Source organism: Panthera tigris, chromosome A1 (genome assembly GCF_018350195.1).
Source record: "Panthera tigris isolate Pti1 chromosome A1, P.tigris_Pti1_mat1.1, whole genome shotgun sequence".
Lineage (NCBI taxonomy): Eukaryota > Metazoa > Chordata > Mammalia > Carnivora > Felidae > Panthera > Panthera tigris.
This window is the reverse complement of record NC_056660.1, coordinates 22098255-22119091: the sequence shown is the minus strand read 5'-3', so window position 1 is coordinate 22119091 and position 20837 is coordinate 22098255. Positions and strand designations below refer to the sequence as shown.

At 36.9% G+C, this 20837-nt stretch overlaps 1 protein-coding gene across 4 annotated transcripts in view; it reads left to right on the top strand.

Moving 5' to 3' along the window:
• Positions 1-270: 270 nt before the first annotated feature.
• FNDC3A (fibronectin type III domain containing 3A) overlaps positions 271-20837 on the top strand; it is a 143109-nt gene continuing 122542 nt past the window's right edge. The window contains exon 1 of one of the 4 annotated variants that reach the window (XM_042967852.1): positions 271-573. Coding sequence is in view for 1 of the 4 variants with exons in the window: in XM_042967783.1 (XP_042823717.1) it covers positions 11019-11069 (51 nt within the window). In the remaining 3 variants the exon portion in view is untranslated. Of the gene's footprint in view, positions 574-1218; positions 1293-4579; positions 4600-10460; positions 11070-20837 lie in introns of those variants that run through there. The other 3 variants (XM_042967922.1, XM_042967702.1, XM_042967783.1) reach the window with 3 other exon arrangements.

Sequence of the window (20837 nt, the reverse complement as noted above, 5' to 3'; positions counted from 1 at the left end):
AATGTCAATTAACTCCGTATTTCCCTAATGTGGTTCGCAGGCTGGCCGCGGAAGATGCTATGTTGAACCTGGCGCAGCCAGGCCTCAGGACAGTCTGCATCCCTGGGGAGAGCGGTGGTCGCCCCGGGAGCGGTGAGCTGGCGCTCGATGCCCAGCGCCAGGGAGTCAGCGGGCGACTCGCGCTCCCGGGAAAGACCCGCGGGGCAGCAGGCGCGGGCGCGGGGCGGGGACGCGGGGTCCGGGCCGGGGGCGCCGTCGGCGAGGCTCGCGCAGCCGCACTGGGCGCGCCGACTCCGGGCTCCTCCTCCTAGCTCCGTAGTAAGCATGGCGGCGGCGGCGTTCGTGGTCCCTCGGGTGAAACAGAAAGCGGGAGCTACGCGGAGAGGGAGCGAAGAGCGGGGCTGAGGCGGCGCCGTCACTGCCGGAAAACCACCCCAACAGTCAGTGCGCCCGCGGCCGCAGCGGCCCCGAGAGCTGGCTCTGCCGCTGAGGTAGAGCGAGAACGATCAGGAACCCGAAGAAGAGGCGCCAGGGTAGCCGCCTTCCTCCGCCTCAGAGCGGCGTGACTCGGAGGTGAGAGCACGGGCGCTCCCTTCGGGGAAGGCGGGGGAGACCGAGCCGTCCCACTCCCGTCCCGCCCCGGAGCAGGCGCCACGGAAACCGTTAGGCTGGGTCTGAGGAGCCGGGGCGCCGAGCGGGACTCGGGCCCGTCGAGGGGCCCGGCCCTTCCCGTCCTCTGCGCGCGCTACGGGCAGAGGGTAGTAGAGGGTGTGTGTCGGGGGCAGGGGGTGGACAGGACCCGTCAACTCGTCGGGCACCTGCCGGGCCCGAGTCTTGCCCGGAGGCGCTTGCGGGGGCGCGACTGCGGCCCCGCCACTAGCCAGAGGAGGCGGTGCGGGGGCGCGGGCGGCCTTCCCTCCGCCCCCCCCTCCCCCCCGGCCGGCGGTGAGCAGCGCCGCTCCCGGAGGCTCGGGGGTCCAGTGCGGAGCCCAGGGGACGAGATCGCCCAGCGGCCGCCGCGCCTTGGGCTTCGGCCACCGGGCAGCCGCCGAACTTGAACGCTTTTCTGAAGAGAGTTTCCCCCGTTCATCTTGGGGTTAAAACCTCGAAAACCCGCCCTTGTGTGTTTGATCCTGTTTGGCTGGTGCCGGTAGTACCTGGCGGTTCCTCTACCCGGCTGAGTTAACCACCTGTTCGGTCAGGAGGTTGACTCGAGGCTGCGGTCCTCGCCCTGTTTAACAACCTGGATCTTTGAACTTTTGACACGAGCGGGGAAGGACGCCATGCGTTAGGTAAAGGAAAATGAACAAATAATGTTGTCATACAATCTGGAGCAGAACGGTGGCTCTTTTAATTAACGTAGTCGTTACTCGTTCTTTTATTAAACAGCGTTAAAAGCCTTGAGATATTTTGGAGGGAGGGGGTGTGTAATGGTTGCTGAGGTGTTAGGAATCATGAATTAGAGATTTTCTTTTGTGAAATTTTATTTAAGTTTCTTTGGACACCTTTGTGTCTGAGTATCTTCTAACTAAGAATAATAAGCCGACAAGATTTTTTTTTTTTTTTACGGTATAATCTTCATATCTGTGTTCAGTGTGGACTTTTAAAACAGAGCAACGTAATTATTTATTTCTTAACTGTATCTGTGTTTTTAGTCTTTGGTCTTGAAACCAAAGGTGTGTTTTTCTGTATTATAAGACTGAAATAGCTAAAGTTGAACTGTTACTATAATATTTTACCACCTTGCTATTACCAGCACCAGTGCTAAACATATGCTACTCAGGAGTTGGAGCCATATGCTAGGCAGCAACTAATTGAGTTTTGGGGCTATGATCCTGTGTTTGGATAAATATTTAGTTTTTGTGTATTTCCTAAATCTGTAATTCTTGCCATCGTGTAAGTTTTGTTTAAACCACCTAAAAATATTCAGAGAAATGAGTACCCCTCTGCCTTTTTGGTCTTTTCTTGGTTGCATTCATTTATCTAAAGTAATGAGATAAAGTGCCTATTGAGATAGATGGTGCTCTTAACAGAAAACAGTGATAAAAAGGATTTTTAACACATCTTTTATAACATAAAACGTAAAATTTGCTTTCAGCTTTTTGGCCCACTGATAATTCTTGCCATCACTAATAACACCTGTTAGTAGGAAGAAAGGATGACTTAACAGGGAAAAAAATCTCATTAAAATTTTTATAAATAATGTTATATTAAAAAAATTTCACCCTGTCATGTTAATTTTACTTTTTTTTTTTTCTTTTCATTCATAGATCATCTCTGTTTTCTCATGTAGGTTGACGGAGAAATTTTTTTATCCCAGGCAGGTTGCCTTTAGCCACCTGTATGCTTCTGAATTAACTCCCTCTTTTTCCTTTGTTTCTCCTTTTGAATCCTCAGAATCATTGAATGTTTAGGGAAAATAAACTTCTGATTAACACTGGTCTCAGTCAAACATAATTATAAGGGCAATTTGCTTCTCCCAAATTAATGATCTGCATTTGAAAAAACTGGTGCTAGGATTATTATATGGTGTCATCTGTGTCATCACTTTCCTTCGTCATGTGAGTAATTGAGAGCTGATTCATTTTACCATGCATTTAACAATTACCTTTTAGTTGTAAAATTTCTACAGTGTAATATTAAGCATATTTTATTACTAATTACAAAAAACTGTCTTTGACCAACCAGGCATAGATAAGGACTGAGAGACTGTTAAACCCAGTACAAAAAGAAGGGATAGAGGCTTAATCTCATTGTCTTTTGTAGCTTTACTTAGGTAAAAAGCACTTAATTTATAATATGCAGTAGTTTTAGTTTAAACTCATTGGTAATATTTATCCTTGTTTTAAAACATTCGTGGGGTTTTTTATGTTCATACATGCAAGGCTTGTGCACCTTATATTTTGCCTATATTTTTATAATACAGTTTGATGAAGTAATATAAAAATTGTTTTAATATCCTTGGTGTATTTTTCTGTGAAAATGAGTTTAGGTGGTATCTTTGAGAGTGATGTAGGGATATGCACATGATTTCCAATTTTATTTGGCAGGTAATCAAAAGATAAATGGTTTTTTTCCTAGCAATCTCTAGCACACTTCAGATAAATTTAGAATATTGAAAATCTAGGGGCGCCTGGGTGGCTCAGTCGGTTAAGTGTCCGACTTCAGCTCAGGTCACGATCTCGCGGTCCGCGAGTTCGAGCCCCGCGTCGGGCTCTGGGCTGATGGCTCAGAGCCTGGAGCTTGCTTCCGATTCTGTGTCTCCCTCTCTCTCTGCCCCTCCCCCGTTCATGCTGTGTCTCTCTCTGTCTCAAAAATAGAATATTGAAAATCTAAAGATTTAGAATACAGTGCATGTCTATCCCATTGAATCTTGTAGTGCTTCAATTATCACATTGTAAAAAAAAAAGAAAAGAAAAATGGCTCTATGGATATCAATGTCGAGAGCTGCTTGTTAAAAGGACATTAATGGCCAATAGTGTTCAAAGGCAAATTTTGTTTTTTAAAATGTATTGTAAGCTTTTATAATTTTTTAATATATATGTATTTTTAAGTTTATCTACTTATTTTGAGAGAGTGTGGGTGTGGGATGGCCAGAGAGAGAGAGAGAATCCCAAACAGCCTCCATGCTGTCAGCCCAGAGCCTGACGTGGGGCTTGATCCCAGGAACTGCAAGATCATGACCTGAGCCAAAATTAAGAGTCAGTTGCTTAACCAAATGAGCCACCCAGGCACCCCTAATTTTTATAATATTTTGATCTCCTTTTATTTCAAAGTATTCAGTAGTCTTGTTATCTCTTGATCCTTATCTCTCTATCCTTCTACTATTATAGTTTTGTCTTCACATACACTTTCCAAGTTGGCAGTGTAGCTTATGGTCTTGCATCCAGTTACTTTGTGGGTGTCCTCCTTTGATATTTCCAATCACTTATCACCCATTACCAGTCCTCAGGTTATTTTTTTCCAAGACAGAGAGGTACACTTAGGAGATGACATGTGCTAAGAGATTGATGAGCTATTATTAAAGTGGGGATACTAAAGCAGTGTGATATCTTTCCTTCAAGTTGTTTAGAAAATAGTTGTGGATACTAGACTAACACACAGAAAATCATTAGCAAAAATCTGAGATGTCATTATTAAGTTGTGTGGCAAGAAAAGTGAGGCTCCTGAGGGCTAGAATGATCATGGAAGACATATGGAAGAAGTCAGCCTTGAAGCTGGGGAAGGACTTAGCAAAAGAATTGATATGCAGAGCTGGAAGTGGTAGCAAGGAGACCAGTCTGAGAGCATCTAAGGATAAGTATTGAGGAAGAAAGAAAGAAGGTTGCATACAGATTTTGGCTAAGCCCCAGGGCATGGTCAAAAGGAATAGGCAGGACTGGACAAGATAGTTTGCCTGTATCATTATGAGCTCATCACTGGAAGAACTATATGTCTGCTTAGATACATTAATAGGTTGTTTTATGTGTAAGGGATAGCCTTACATATATGTCTTATATGTGTTTGTTTATTACAGCTCAGAACAGGAATTGGCAAACTTTTACTATAGAGTGCCAGATGGTAAATATTTTAGGCTTTGCAGTTTACTTATGGTCTCTAGTGAGTATCTTTTATTTTTTAAATAATTTTTTATAAATATAAGAATCATTCTTAAGGGACAAACAAAAATAAGCCAGCTATGGGCTGGATTCGGCCAGTGGACCTAGTTTGCTGACTCTTGCTAATAATTGGGCTAGGTAATTGTCCTTATAGCATATATGTCAGGTGTTTTATATTGTTTGTCTACATGATTGGTGTGTTTTGTTATGACTATTATTTATATTTGTTCCCTATGTTATAGTAAAAATAAAGAAAATATGTAGAAATAAATATTATTGTAATTATTATTTTGTGGTCAGACTTCTAGCAACAGCCTAGACTAGGTGTTAGAACCTAGTGAAAGAAGTGAAGTGAAAGAAGAAAAATCTTTGAGCCAGACATTCCAGCAGTGAAAATAGGTCCATCATGGCTTGATTTAAAATTCATGTAAAGGTTGGGGTGACTGGGTGCCTCAGTCCATTAAATGTCTGACTCTTGATTTTGGCTCAGGTCATGATCACACTATTCTTGACATCAAGCCCTGCGTTGGGCTCTATGCTGGCTGCATGGAGCCTGCTTGGGATTCTCTCCCTCTTCCTCTCCCCTGCTCTATCCCTCCCTCCTTTTCTGTCCCTCTGTCTCTGTCTTTCCCTATCTCTCTCTCAAAATTAAATAAACATTAAAAAAAATAAAATTTATGTAAAGGTTAAGTATATCAACAGCCTGTTTTGGTTTTGCATATTTTAAACTACAACTGGCATTTTATAAACTTTGGCTAGGGTACTGGTGGCCTGTAAGTGATAATAGGGAACTGGTGGTAGCAAACTTTGTCTTTAAAAGTAGTCTAGGGCGAATTAGTGAAGAGATAAACAGACATCTCTCATAACTCCAAGAGTCACTGTGTTACAGAACAGTCTAATGATGTTTCCATTGATGAGCTTGAGTCATCAAGAAAAGGTTGCGTCATGTGCAGATTAAAGTAAAGAAGAAAGACCTAGAAATCCCTTCTAAAATATTTCCATTAAGATTACTTAAAGATAAGTTATGGTGGGGGCCCCTGGGTGGCTCAGTTGGTGAAGCGTCTGACTTCAGCTCAGGTCATGATCTCACAGTTCGTGAGTTCATACCCCACAATGGGCCTCTGCTGACAGCTCAGAGCCTGGAGCCTGCTTCAGATTCTGTCTCTCTCTCTCTCTCTCTCTCTCTCTCTCTCTCTCTGCACACACCCTCCCCCCCAAAGATAAACAAGCATTAACAAAATTTTTAAAAAGATACGGTGATTTAGAGGACAAATATCAGTTACTTTGAAAATTCATGCACGTGAACTAGCTCTTTGAAGTTTCTAAATTTATAGATGTGTATTTCTAAGTCAGTTGTTTCCTTCAGCACATTGTGTTTCATGTACCATTACCAGGTGAATAGTGGTGCCCCAGGTTATGGTCACATGAGTCAATTGGCTAGGGTTACTCTGTCATCAAGAGTAATGACATCGTTTTGTGTCATCAGGAGAACAAGAATATAGCATAAAGCATTTTTTGATTTGTGGGTATTAGTAAACATGTTCTGTATATGAAGGATAATATTAGGTGCTGGAAAGAGTAAAGATGTAGAAGATGGAGAGCTGTCTGGGTAAAATCAGTGTTTTTTCCCCCCTCTTAAAAACATTAAAATCAACAAACAAAACTTCAGAACTTAAGTTGATTTTTGTAATTTATTTATACTAGCATTTTCCATACTTTATATGTATATACTGTCTTATATTTTAAGGCAGTATGAACCTTTTGAACTAAATTTAAGCCTCCATGAATTGTTACCTAGTAAAAATCGGACTTTTTAAATTTTGCTTTAAAGAGAAATTAACATTTCACTCTCCCACCTCCCTTTTGCCAGTGCTTGAAAACAGCTTGATCATTCTAGTTATTTTGTTTTTTAGATTAAGTACCATGCATCTTAGTTCCAACTTCACCCTTATTAGCCATATGATGTCAGATTAATTTTTTTCAATCTTAAATTCCTAATCCTTAAAATTGAGAATGCTATCTATCCTGTTTTCCCCATAGAAATATTATGAGCACCCAAAAAGATGTTGGACGCCGTGAAAACAAAGTACCAAATAAGTGTTTACATTAATACTATATTAGAGTAAGCATTTCATTTATTCAATTGTTTTAACTGGTTTCTTAGCAAAGAGAACGCATATAAAAGCTTTCTTTCTTTCTATTCTTATTAATCTTGCAGTGCAGTCCATATCCAATGCCTCTGTTCTTTTTACAAGAGAATACTGATCTTATATTCCAAGCAACTTCAGCTATTCTTTTCCAGAGTGGGATAAAAATATGCAAAAGTGAATTCCTTATGTTTTTTTTTTTTTTTTTCAAGTGGAAGACTATTCCTGTATCTATAGTAATAAGATCCATTTGTTGAATTCTCATTGGAGTTTAGGCCCTATATTTGGTTATTTTTTAAATTGTATACAGACATACCAGATACGTGTTAGTACTTTTATTTTACAGATGAAACTGTTACTTCTGATTGACTTTAATATCTCTTTTTCTCCCTCACTTCTTGAGATCTCTTATGTGCTGGCTGTTAGAAATAAAAAGTTTGATGAGTACTTTTTTTTTTCTTTTCTAATTTTTGTTTAAATTCTATTTAGTTAATCACTTCTTGGCCTTTTGGCTAAGGTAAGTGTAAATTCTGTTTAGTTAATGTACAATGCAATGTTGGTTTCAAGAGTAGAATTCAGTGATTCATCACTTACAGATATGTACTTTGAAATAAACCTTGATATAAAAGTTATTCAAGTTTGGGGTTCTTGGGTGGCTTGGTTGAATATCCATCTTCAGCTCAGGCATAATCTCATGGTTTGTGAGTTCGAGCCCCGGGTCTGGCTCTATGTGGACAGCTCAGAGTCTGGAGACTACTTCAAATTCTGTGTCTCCTTCTTTCTCTGCCCCTCCCCTGCTTGCGCTCTCTCTCACTCTCTCTCTCTCTCAAAAATAAATAAACGTTAAAAAAAAAAAAAAAGTTATCCAAATTTGATAAGTTAGATGTGTTAATCAGCCTCTTACCACAAACATCTGACAGGTATTTTTTATTTTCCTTCTTTAGAATCCACATTTCAATATGTATTTGTACAGAATATCTTAGAAAATTTAGTGATTTCTTTATTATCCACTTCCCTGTGAGAGAAAAAAAATCTACTTTGGAGGTTCTAAACAGATGTTTAAGTACATTTTAAAGCACAGTTAAGACTTTTTTAAAAAAGTAATTATATACTTTCTTTTGCAGAAATAGATGTTATGTACAGCAACTACTTTTGAGATCTAGCTTGAAGGAATAGTCATTTCATTTACTTCAAAATCAACTTTTCTTAAGATTTCCATAATTTTTTTTTTAATCTTTATTTATTTTTGAGAGAGAGACAGAGTGCAAGCAGGGGAGGAACAGAGAGAGGGAGGCACAGAATCCAAAGCAGGCTCCAGGCTCTCAGCTGTCAGCACAGAGCCCAATACGGGGCTTAAACTCACGAACTGCGAGTTCGTGACCTGAGCCCAAGTTAGACGCTTAACCAACTGATCCATCCACGTGCCCCAGATTTCCTTAAATTTTTAAAATGAAACATTTATAACATGTGATTTAATTATGTTTGCAATTTCTAAATTTTTTTTTATTTGCTTAAGACAGGCATTCTCAATTTACCATTTTGTTCTTAGGACTGGATTTTTTCCATGTAATATTTTCATTTGCACTGTATACTTGTTTTTCTTACATGTTGGTAATAGTTTATGAACTATGTTTTTGTTTCTTCTGTGTTAGGACCAGCTATTTCTGATACTTCAGATATTAAGTTCATCACTGTTCTCAAATGCCACTGTATGCTAGCAATTTTATTTTTTTAATCTATTACTTTAACCTTGCTAAAACTGGCCTAATGTGTGTGGTAGAGTATGGGCAGTTGTCCCTCTAATTCATCTTTCAGGCTGCTTCCAGACTAATATTTCAAAAACATGAGTTTATTCAAATCAATACTTTTAGAAATTGAAATCATGCCACAATTTATTCTGTTGATATCCTGTGACTATATTTTTTCCCAACTTTGTAGTAGAAAGAGCTTATGTTTTAAATTAGGCAGATAGAGGATTATTTGTTGGCTTCTTCCCTTATTTGCTGTATATAAACATGAACATGTTACATTACCCCTATGGACCTTAGTTTTTTTCACTTTAAAGAGGGGTAATCTATCTTTTAGAATTGGCTGTTACAACAATTAGAAGAGAGAGCCCATTTAACATGGCAAGGAAACTGCTTGCCATAGGATATTTATATCTAGAACTTTGACAGACATTTCTAATCATTGTCACCTAGATAGCCTATTCTTATTTTCACCATTTTTCATCTATCATTTGTTAATTCTTTAAATGTCCTAGATATTTACAGTATGGATGTCACAAAGATAAATGTCATACTCCCATCCCTCTATTAATTCACAAACTAGGATAAGAGATGAAGACATAGAAACAAATGCACATTGAAAAATAAGAGTAAATAAAATACCTCTTGTCTTGCCTTTTTTCACTTGTGTGAATCTCTCCTGTCATTGAGTACTGAACTGCCATGTTTTCATATTATCCTCTGTATCATGATTGTGTACATATCATACTGTAGCATATACATATATATATATATTTGCCTGTCTCAACTATTAGACTATGAACTTACTGAGTTTGAACAGTACTGCTGAAGTTGGCAATTTTTTTTTCTATAAAGGAGCAGATAGTAAATATTTTAAGATGTGTGGCTGTATGGACTATTACAACTACTTAACTGTGTTGTAGGAGCATAAAAATAGCCATAGATGAGCTACAAACATTGGGTATGACTATGTTCCAATAAAACTTTACAGAAACAGGCATGGGGCCAGATTTGGCCCACAGGCCTTAGTTTGCTGACTCCTGCGATGCTATATACCCTATACCTGACAAATATAAGACACTCAGTAGATAATCAGTTAATATGTATTAAATACTCTCTGTGTTCTGGCTGTTGTTCCAAATAGCATTACCTGTATCAGTTGACTTAAATCTTTAAAACAACCCTCTGAGGTAATTACTATCATCACTGTTTTAAAAATGAGGAAACTGAAGCAGAGTGAAGTTAAACAGCATGCCTAAGATACTAGTTAGTGAAAGATTTGGGATTTGAACCCAGGCACCCAATTCTAGAGCCTGGGCTTTTAATCATTAAATCATATCAGTTCTGATATGTTGAATCCCAGGAGTATAATATCGATTCAGTATTGGAAAACATATTGATGTAATTCACTGTATTAATTACAGGATAAAACTATATGATTATCTCTTTGGTACTAGAAATATCATTTTCTAAAATTCAGTTGTCCCTGATAACAATTAATAAGAAATAGCCTAGTAAAGGGTCTCTGTCAGAAGCCTGTATTAAATGTCAGTGAAATATTAGAAGCACTTCCATAAGAAGATAGGAACATAACACTTGCCCTAAAGTCTCAGCCAATGCAGTAAGAAACAAGAAAAATAATTAACATCTAAATAAGGGGTATGCTGGGTGGGGCGAGGGAGTAAGGTGAGATATATCACTGTTAGTATTTGCAGTTGATACTGCCTACTTCAAAAATACAGGATAGTCAGCACAACGTGATTTGAGTCACAAAGAGATTTTAGTAAACCAGCTGGCTATAACTTAGAAGATTCATTAGCCTTTTTTTTTTTTTAAGATTATTTTGACAGAAAGAGCATGAGCAGGGGAGGGGCAGAGAGAGAAAAGGAGAGAGAGAATCCCAAGCCTGCTCCATGATGTGAGTGCAGAGCCCAACACAGGGCTAGATCCCATGAGCCATGAGACCGTGACCTCAGCCAAAATCAAGAGTCAGATACTCAACCAGCTGAGCCACCTAGGTGCCCCAATTCATTACCTTTCTTATTATACACCAGCAGTAGCCAACTATGAAAAACAATAAAAAAGTAGAAGTCAAAATTATAAAATACTTAAGAACCTTTTAAAATATGCAGCAGCTATATAAAGAAAACTACAAGAAGATCTTAATGGAGAACATACTATATTCCTAAATATGATAACTCATTATTGTAAAAATGGCAGTTCTCACCAAATGAGTCAATGAGTTAGTGTAATTCTAATTAGATGATAATTGGATTTTAAAATGGAAGTTGACAAACTGATGTTTCAAGTTTTAAGAAGGTGAAACACATAAGAATGGCCAAGTAAATTTCAAAAAAAAAAAAAAATAACAAACTTCCTACCAAAGATGAAAATATACCATAAAATTACAATTTAAAAAAATAAGAATTTGGAGTAGCAATGAGCATGTTGATGATAGGAACAGAATTTAGAAGTCAGGAGGAGCTCCATGGATACATAAGAATTTATTGTGTGATAAATGAGTAATGGAAGAGCTGTTCTGTAAATGGTGTGGGACAATTGGCTATCCAGTTGAGGTAAAGATAATTAGGACCCACTTCATGCCACTATCAAAACTAAAATCTAGATAGACTAAATATAAGTAAATAAAATGGTGAAAGTTTTAGAAGTGAATTTTTAAAAACATTTTGGAGGGCCACCTGGGTGGCTCAGTGGTTAAGTGTCCAACTTCAGCTCAGGTCATGATCTCAAGGTCCATGAGTTCAAGCCCCACATCGGGCTCCGTGCTGACAGCTCAGAGCCTGGAGCCTGCTTCAGATTCTGTGTCTCCCTCTCTCTCTGCCCCTCCCCATCATGCTTTATCTCTGTCAAACATTAAAAAATTTTTAAAAAAATAAAAACATTTTAGAGTGGAGTAGGCCTTGTCAAGTGAGACATCAAACTCAGATACCATTAAAAAAAGCAAGCAACTGGGGCGCCTGGGTGGCTCAGTCGGTTAAGCAGCCAACTTCGGCTCAGGTCATGATCTCGCGGTCTGTGAGTTCGAGCCCCGCGTCGGGCTCTGTGCTGACAGCTCAGAGCCTGGAGCCTGTTTCAGATTCTGTGTCTCCTTCTCTCTGACCCTCCCCCGTTCATGCTCTGTCTCAAAAAAAATAAATAAACGTTAAAAAAAAATTTTTTTTTAAAAAAGAAAAAGAAAAAAAGCAAGCAACTGAATTGTCAAAATAATTCACGTGTAATAGACAAAATTAATATTCAAAGTATTCAAGGTATGCTCTCAAATCAGCATGAACAAAAAACCAGCCTGGTAGAAGACAAAAAAGAAGATAAGTTGGAAATTCATAGAAGTAAAAATATAGATAGCTTATAAAGTTTGGAAGAGTTATTCAACTACACCAGTAGTCTGAGAAATTTAAATGAAAACATCAGAAACATCTTAGTAATATTAAGGTCCAGTTTTTGCTTATTTTATTACAAAGTAAAATTGGAAAGTAGACATTTGTAAACTATTGAACAAAGTGTAAATAGCTTCATCTTTTTTAGGAGAATAGTTTAGCAATATCCATTTTAAAAGTGCATACTTCTGAATAGAAGTTTTATTTCTGTATATATGGGTTAAAGAAATACTGCTATAGTTTCATATAGAATTTACATGTTTATTTCTTGCAGAGGGAAAAACATATGGATAAAAATGGAAGCAATTCCATTATTCAGCATTAGAATAGTTAAGTTATAGTACGCCCTTGCAGTAGAATATTAGGCAGCCATGAAAAAGAATTAAATAAATACAAATGTACTTCTTTAAGAAAATAGTAAGATATTTCATATGAAAAAGAAAGACACTGACCAGTGCATGTCATTTCATTTATGTAACAACTAGAAAACTTTATATATACATGTAAGTAAGTGTAGAGAACAAGTTTGAGAGGGTACCTTCCACAGTGGGTAGCTGCAAATTTGGGAGCTGGATTGGGGGACAGAAGGAAGAATTAAAAATTATGACTATATATATATATATATATATATATATATGTTTTTAAGTATAAAATGTACAACTTTTGTGATATAACAAAAATAACAAAACATAAGAGGGTTTGGATTTGGCAATTATGATTAGTCCTTGTTACAGCCATACCTTCTTGTTGGACATCGCTGTATGTCCTTTTTTTTTCTGTGTAACTTTTAATAACACCTCCTTTCACTCATAAGCTTCCCAGCTGGTGTCTAAAGTCATTGGTGCTTTTTAAAACAGCACTTTTAGTGTAATATTGGGTCAGAAGCTCTGTTATAGTAGGTTAAAGAAGTCAGAATTGTAGACAAGTGATTCTCAACTTTTATTACCATACCTGCCAAACAATGCAGGTACTTTACTTTCTGAATTTCTATTATAAAAGCTAGAGGTTTTGTTTTTTTTTTTTTTCAAATACAAAATTTAATATTGAATATAGTTTTCAAGCCTCATTTGCCTGGGTATTTTTATTCATCTCCCCCCTTTCAATATTAAAACCTAATATTTTAGGAAAGTTGGTGGTAAATTCTAGGATTGATGTCATCAGTTTGAGCTAAAGGTAGACTAAGGACAAGGAAAATTTTTAAAAAATAATGTGAGGAAGGATGAGCATGTTTAGGGAAAATAATATTTAACTCAAGCATAATAGTCGATTTATAAACAAAGACTGTGGTTACCTCAGAAAGGGCAATATGAAGGGGTGCCTGGTGGCTCAGTTGGTTAAGCATCTGACAACTTCAGCTCAGGTCATGATCTCACAGTTCATGAAATTGAGCCCTGCGTTGGGCTCTGTGCTAACGGCATGTAGCCTGCTTGGCATTCTCTCTCTTCCTCTTTCCCTGCCCCCCAGCTCTAAGTAAATAAATACGTACTTAAAAACAAACAAAAAGAACAATGTTAAAATACTGGGTTCTACAGACAAATCTTTCTTAGGGGAAATGCAAAAATGTTGTTGATTTTCTTATGATGTCTTATAAAATTCTCTGTTTAGAAGGAAACATGTTAAATATGGTGAAGTTATAGTAATACAGTAGCTTTTGCAGGGGAATGCAAACCCTTCTATTGTGAACCTAGATGCCAAGGTGTTAATTTTGGTCAGAAAATATTCGGAAACTACTGGTTTAGTCTTCAAAGTCATTCTGATAGATGTAACCAAGAATTTGAAATTCTAAAAAAGCAAAGTGAATATAATTTATAAGTGGGTATATTTTAAAAGGGTAATAAAATATTTGTAGATGAAAACAGAATTGTGGCAGAGGTAATTACCTTGGGCTCTAAAGGTAACTTAAGTGCTCTGAAAGCATCGACAGCTAGAACTATAAAATGGAATTTAAGAAGATGGCACTTTAAAAAATCTTATTTATGTGTATACTATCTGTCCTTTAATGGATAGGGTTGATTTCTTGGAAGCAACTCCTGGTCTCAGTTCCCATAGTTTCCTGAATAGATGTTTCTTCTTGATGTCTTTTTCATCAAAAGTGCCTTTGAAGTCCATTTTAACCAGATTTTCATGTTAGTATTAAGGTGTGATTTTGTAGTGGAGGAACTGGGGCTTTATCTCTTGAGTGCTTAATTAAATTGTGTTTAGGGGCGCCTGGGTGGCTCAGTCAGTTAAATGTCCGACTTTGGCTCAGGTCATGATCTCTCAGTTTGTGAGTTTGAGCCCCACATCAGGCTCTGTGCTGACAAGCTCGGAGCCTGGAGCCTACTTCGGATTCTGTGTTTCCCTCTCTCTCTCTGCCCCTCCCCTGCTCACGGTCTGTCTCTCTCTGTCTCTCAATGGTAAATAAAGGTTAAAAAAAATTTTTTTAATTAAGTTGTGTTTAGTTTATCTGGCAATGGAGAGTAATGGCCGTGACTTTCAACCTTTCCCTCTTTTTTTAAACCTCTGTTCACTTACGTGGATAAAAGATGGAGGCCCACCCATTCTTCATCTTCCACCTTTCCAGTGGACAAGGAATTAGAGAGTAAGATAAGTTATGGTAAATTTGTTGCTGACAATCTGTATAAATTATCACTTACCTTATAAGGAAATGAAATATATATTTTATATGTAAAATATGTATTTGCTCTATTAGGTTAAGCCATATAAAATTGTTATTTTCATATTTTTTACCTTAAAAATGACAATTTTTTCAGGTGGTTACCTTAAAAAATGATTTTATATGGTTCAACCTATTACAGAATTATGCCCTATAAACACTGCCCTATGTGTAAAAATACATTATTGCACTTAGCATGAAAATATGTTGTAATTTATTTAAATAACATAAGTTCATAAACAGCAGATTGCTGATGAAATGCTACCATATGAGCCAAATTGGAAGGTCTATAAATACATCTACTTACGCAACAAGGTTAAAGTAATAAGCCAAAAATATGGTTAATGTATATATGCATCATTGTACATTATTGGGTTAATCAGCGTTCTCCAAAAACTAAGTTGAATATGGGAATGATAAAGGTAAACATGTAGTAATTTATAAATAAAAGTTATTGAACTTGAAAACCATGACCTATTGAAAATACCACAAAAACCAGTACAATTGAAGAGAGCACTGATGATAGATAAACAGATAATGAAAATTATCTTCCTTCAAATTGTGGGAATCCTTACTGTGTTGCATGGCAGCTAAATGTCTTAGTAGAACCCTGAATTAGAGGCCCAAGTAATCTTTTGAAATGTACTAATTTTACTTTGTAAATAACACGTTTTAATAGCAAATACGAGCTCACTCTGCAGGCTGCTAGTAACACTTAGTCTTACACAGAAATAAAAGCTAAAGAATTGTGGTCATTTGCCCAAAATATCTGTGAAAAGAACATTGATTTTTCTTTTAGTTCAGGACATATCAAGAGCACATTGCCATTTGTGAAGCCTGGACCATACTTTTAAAAACTTGTGCTTTTAAAGCATAGTCATTTGGTTTTTACCTGTGATAAATTCATTCACCTTTCTATTGTCTACTGGGTATTTTAAAAATTAAGAGTAGGGAATTTGGTTCCCTGTCAAGAACTGAAAGGGAATGAATTTACTCTTCTGCCTGAAACAACTTAAAAAAAAAAATGATGAAACAGTATTACTCAAGATGTTAGATATCAGGCCATGAAAGAGGGAAAACAAGGCAAGCCCTATGATTGATACCCTTATTACTACCTAGAGAAAGTTTCTGGGGCATGGCACAGGGCAATCTGAATTAATGGAACTTGCAGTCAAAGGAGACTAGATTATGCAGGAAAGAGTACCAGAGAGGAAAGAGCTACATAGAATAAGGAAGGACCTCAAAGATCTGGAGAGGATCCCCCTTGAGCACTTAGTACTGGTAAATGCATATGTGTAAGGAAGCTACTCCAGGTTAGAGAAAGACCCATCTAAAAGGATTCTGTAGAACAGCATCCAGACTCACACAGGGCCAGAAATAGTACTTCTTTGCATCAGCCAGAGTAGAAAGCCTGGTAATTCACAGGGTATTTGGTGGAATGCTCTGGAGTATCTTGTTACCTCAGTAGTGGGAAAAAATTAACAAATGTTCTTTTCCCATCCAGCACAAGAACACAATTCTGTTGTTGCCTAAAGCATGACCCAAGTCACTTAACAACATCTCAGAGCAAAGCTCAAGGATATTTATAGGAATGCAAAAATATCCAGTAGCCAATAAGATAAACTTTACAATGTCTGACATTCAATCAAAACTACTAAGGCTGTGAAGAAGCAGATAATATGCGAGAAAAATTACAGACTTAAAACTGACCCCGGGGCACCTGCATGGCTCAGTTGGTTAAATGTCCAACTCTTGATTTTGGCTCAAGTCATTATCTCACAGTTTAATGAGTTTGAGCCCTGAGTTGGACTCTGTGCACTGAGCACATTGAGCCTGCTTGGGATTCTCCCTCTCTCACTCACTCTCTGTCTCTCTCAAAATAAATAAATAAACTTACAAAAACTGACCCCAGAAAGATATCATGGTGAATTAGTAGTCAAGAACATTAAAACAGTTATAACAGTATTTGGTATGCTAGAGAAGGTAGAAGTAAAATTGAACATGTTAAATGGAGGGATCTTCTAGACTAAAATTGTAGTGTCAAGATAAGCACATGAGATTGGATTAATGGGATGCTATACATTACCAAAGAAAAGATGAAGACCTACCAATAAAAATTATCCAAGATGAGACATAAAAGAGAATTATTTAAAAGATGAACTGAAAGAAAAATTGAAGAAATAAGGGCCAAAACTTTTCCAAATATGATAAAACTGTAAACCAAGAAACACCACATAAGGAAAATGAACAAAATTGTATCAAGGAACATGATAACCAAATCACTTAAAACAAGTGACAAAGAAAAAAATGTTAAAAACAGCCAAAGAAAAACAGAACAAAGATAAGGGTAACAGCAGATTACTCATCAGAAGCAATTTAAGCTAGAAGATAGTGGAGCAGTATTTTTAAAACATTGAAAGAAAAAACTCATCTAGAACTCTTTACCAAGCAAAAGTATCTTTCAAAAACAGGCAAATACTTTTTAAACATAGAAAAGCTGAAAGAATTTATTATTAATTAATATTTAATTAATTAATTAGAATTAAACCATAAGGATACCTGGACCTATAGAAAGGAATGAAGAGCACAGGAAATGGTAATTAATGGGTAAATATATACAATGTTTTAAAATTTTGGTATCTTTAAAAGACTGTTGACTTTAAAAGTGATAATGATTATAGGGTTTATAACATGAGGAAATATATAACAGCAATAGCACAAAGCTCAGAAGGGGAGACGTTGCAGGTGTATTGTTAACAAGGTTCTTATACCTGAATTAGTATAATGTTACTTGAAGTTAGTCTTTGGTTAAAGATACATATTACAAACCCTAAAGCAACCAGTAGAGTAAAAAAAAATAAATAATAGACTGAAAGCCAACAAAGATAAATGATATAATAAGCATAATGGAAATAAAGCAGATAAATAAGAAAAAAGAAATAAAGAACACATGTACATTTAAACCTAACCATATCAATAATTATATTATGTATGAATGGTCTAAATACTATAATACCATAATTAAAAGGCAGAGATCGTTGGATTAGATTTTTTTTTTTTAAATCTAGACCCAAATATATAGTATCTACAGGAAACCTACTTTAAATTTAAAGGTACATAGAAGTTAGTAGCAAAAGGATGAAAAAATATACCATGTTAACACTCTCCAAAAGAAAGCTGGAGTTACTATATTACATCAGAAGTTGTATTTCAGAACAGAGACTATTATTACATACAGGGATAAAGAGGGTCATTTCATAATAACAAAGTAATTAAAGCCTGGATTAATCATAGGTCTTTTGAATGGTTAAGAATTGTTGAATTTTGAGGGCATCTGGGTGGCTCAGTTGGTTAAGTGTCTGACTTCAACTCAGGTCACAATCTCACAGCTTGTGAATTCGAGCCCCACATCAGGCTCTGTGCTGACAGCTTGGAGCCTGGAGCCTGCTTCAGATTCTGTGTCTCCTCTCTCTCTGCCCCACCCCTGCTTGTGCTCTGTGTCTCTCTGTCTCTCAAAAATGAACGTTAAAAAAAATTTTTTTTAATTATCGTATTTTTTTCTATTTGATATCTGTCATTTAAAACTATTGATAGCGCTATCTTTTCCTCGTATCCTTTTTCCTTATTTCTATGTGAATATAAATTTCTTTCATAATTAAAAAAATACAACTTCCTTTGTGTCTTGATAAAAGTTCACATTGAGATGTGGAAATTTAAGTGAAACAAAATTATACATGTAATTAATAACCTATATTTAAGAGTCATTTTTCTGGAGTACAGTTAACATCAGTGTAATTGAAAGAAATAGTCGGGGGAAAAATATAAAATAATAACATCTCATTGTTAAATAAAATCTAGAAAATATTTGTTGTAGGCTTCTGATAAGAAATGATAGGATGATTTTGCAGAGTGAGTCCCACGACTTTCATCTCAGAAATTCCACTACAGGTGATTTAAAGCGTTTTTTAAAAATATAATATAATCAAGTTTGGAAAGTAAAAAAATCCAAAAGTTAAAAAAAATGAAATAGAGGTCTAATTTGGAAAAATACATGTTAGTATATCAGTTTGTAAGATGAATTATTAATTTGGATAAAGTCCAAGCTCAAGCAAAATTAATGACATATGATGGTCAGTAAGCCAAATATAATTGTAGTTGGCTAGGGCTTTACAAGCTAACTGTTTATTTTTAAACTGAAATTTTGATGAAAGTGGTATAACCATATCCACATTATAAAAAATTTTGGCAATAGAGAAAAAATTACCATAATTGCATTGTCTTAATATAGTTGCTACTGCAGTATTTTTTACTTAATGCTTTTTCATATGTATATTCTCAAGTACTCCTAAATTCTGGATTTAAATATGATACTCAAACTCTTTGGAGTATGTAATAGTTTTGTGATTTCAGATATGGCCTTACAGTCCTATAATTTATAGTTGCATTGATTTAGACAAAAGACCAGAAAAACACATTGGATATTTTAATCTAAATGTACATACTTTTCGGAGCGCCTGGGTGGCTTAGTCAGTTAAGCGGCCGACTTCGGCTCAGGTCATGATCTCGCGGTCCGTGAGTTCCAGCCCCGCGTTGGGCTCTGTGCTGACAGCTCAGAGCCTGGAGCCTGTTTCAGATTCTGTGTCTCCCTCTCTCTGACCCTCCCCCGTTCATGCTCTGTCTCTCTCTGTCTCAAAAATAAATAAACGTTAAAAAAAAAATTTTTTTTTTAAAATAAATGTACATACTTTTCCTTTGGACCTCTCATGCTGTGGCTATAATCCAAGCATGATCCGGCTATGCATTTTCCCATAAATACTTTTTAAACAACTAGAACTGAAGTTTCAAACTCTGGGTATAGCTCATTATTATGAGCTAGCCACCTTAGATTCCAGCAGCAGCATCCTTAAAATAGAATTCAGGTAGAATAAATTGATATGAATAGGGAGTTTAAGGAAGAAAAACTGGCAGAATATTTGAGTAAAAAATTTAATACAGATTTAGAATCTATAATTCTAAATTAGTAGTGACTGAGTGAGAAAGCACAGTACTATATCTAAGTACTGTTATGGATGGAAAACTGAAGCCCTAACCCTCAATGTGATAATATTTGGAGGTGGGCCTTTGGGAGTTATTGAGGTTTATGTCCTTTATGGGTTAGTATACTTACAAGAAGAGACTAGAGCTTTCTCTTGGCCACGTGAGGTTACAGCAAGATGGTAGCCATCTGCTGGCCAGGAAGAGGGCCCTCACCAAGAACATGACCCTGATCTTGGACTTCCCAGCCTCTAGAACTGTGAGAAATCAATATATGTTGTTTAAGCCACCTAGTCTGTGGTATTTTGTTCTAGCAGCCCAAACTGACTAAGACAGTAATGGTTACCAGTGAGTGGAATGCTGCTATAACAAGTATCTTAAAAATGTGGAAGTGGCTTTGGAACTGGGTAAGGGGTAGAGACTGGAAAAAATTTGAAGTGCATGCTGAAAAAAGCCAAGATTGCTTTTCAGAGATTGCTACTGGCAACTGGTGAGAGCTCAGAAAGAAGAGAGCTAAAGAGAAAACCTCCATCTTCTTAGAGAATACATAAATAATCATAATCAAAATATTGGTAGAAATATGGATGGTAAAGTTCATTCTGAAGAGGTCTCAGATGGGAATGAGGAATATTGTCATTGGATAATGGGGGGAAAAGAGGTGATCCTTATTATAAAAGAGCAAAGAATTTGGCTGAGTTGTGTTCATGTTCTGATGTTTTATGGAAGGTAGAAATTGACAGTGATAAATAAAAGTGGGTTATTTAGCTGAGGATGTTCTGAAGCAAAGTGTTGAAGGAGTATCTTCGTTCCTTCTCACTGCTTGTGGTAAAATAGGAGAGAAATGAACTGAAGGAAGGATTTGTTAAGCAAAAAAGGAGCCAGAACTTAAAGATTTGGAAAATTTTCGGTCTATCCATAGTGCAAAGAATGAGAAATTATGCTCTGAAGAGAACACCAAAACTGTGTTTGACTAGCCTTTTGATAAGGATTTTAGTGTGGGTGTGGACCATGGACCTAATTATAATTAGCATCTCAACAGAAGCCTGGAAGAGAGATGTGATTGTATTAGTGAAACATTGCTTCCTGGGACTAAAGGAAACAGAAATCAGAAGTGAATGAAGGCAGACTGTGAGGATGTGTTATCCTTCAAGAAAAGGGAAGCAGGACCCCAAAGGTGACTCCTATCATCAGGACTGCTACTCCAACACAGGTCACCTGTCACCTTTATTATGTTGAGTAGTTGCCTTCTATTCCTAGTT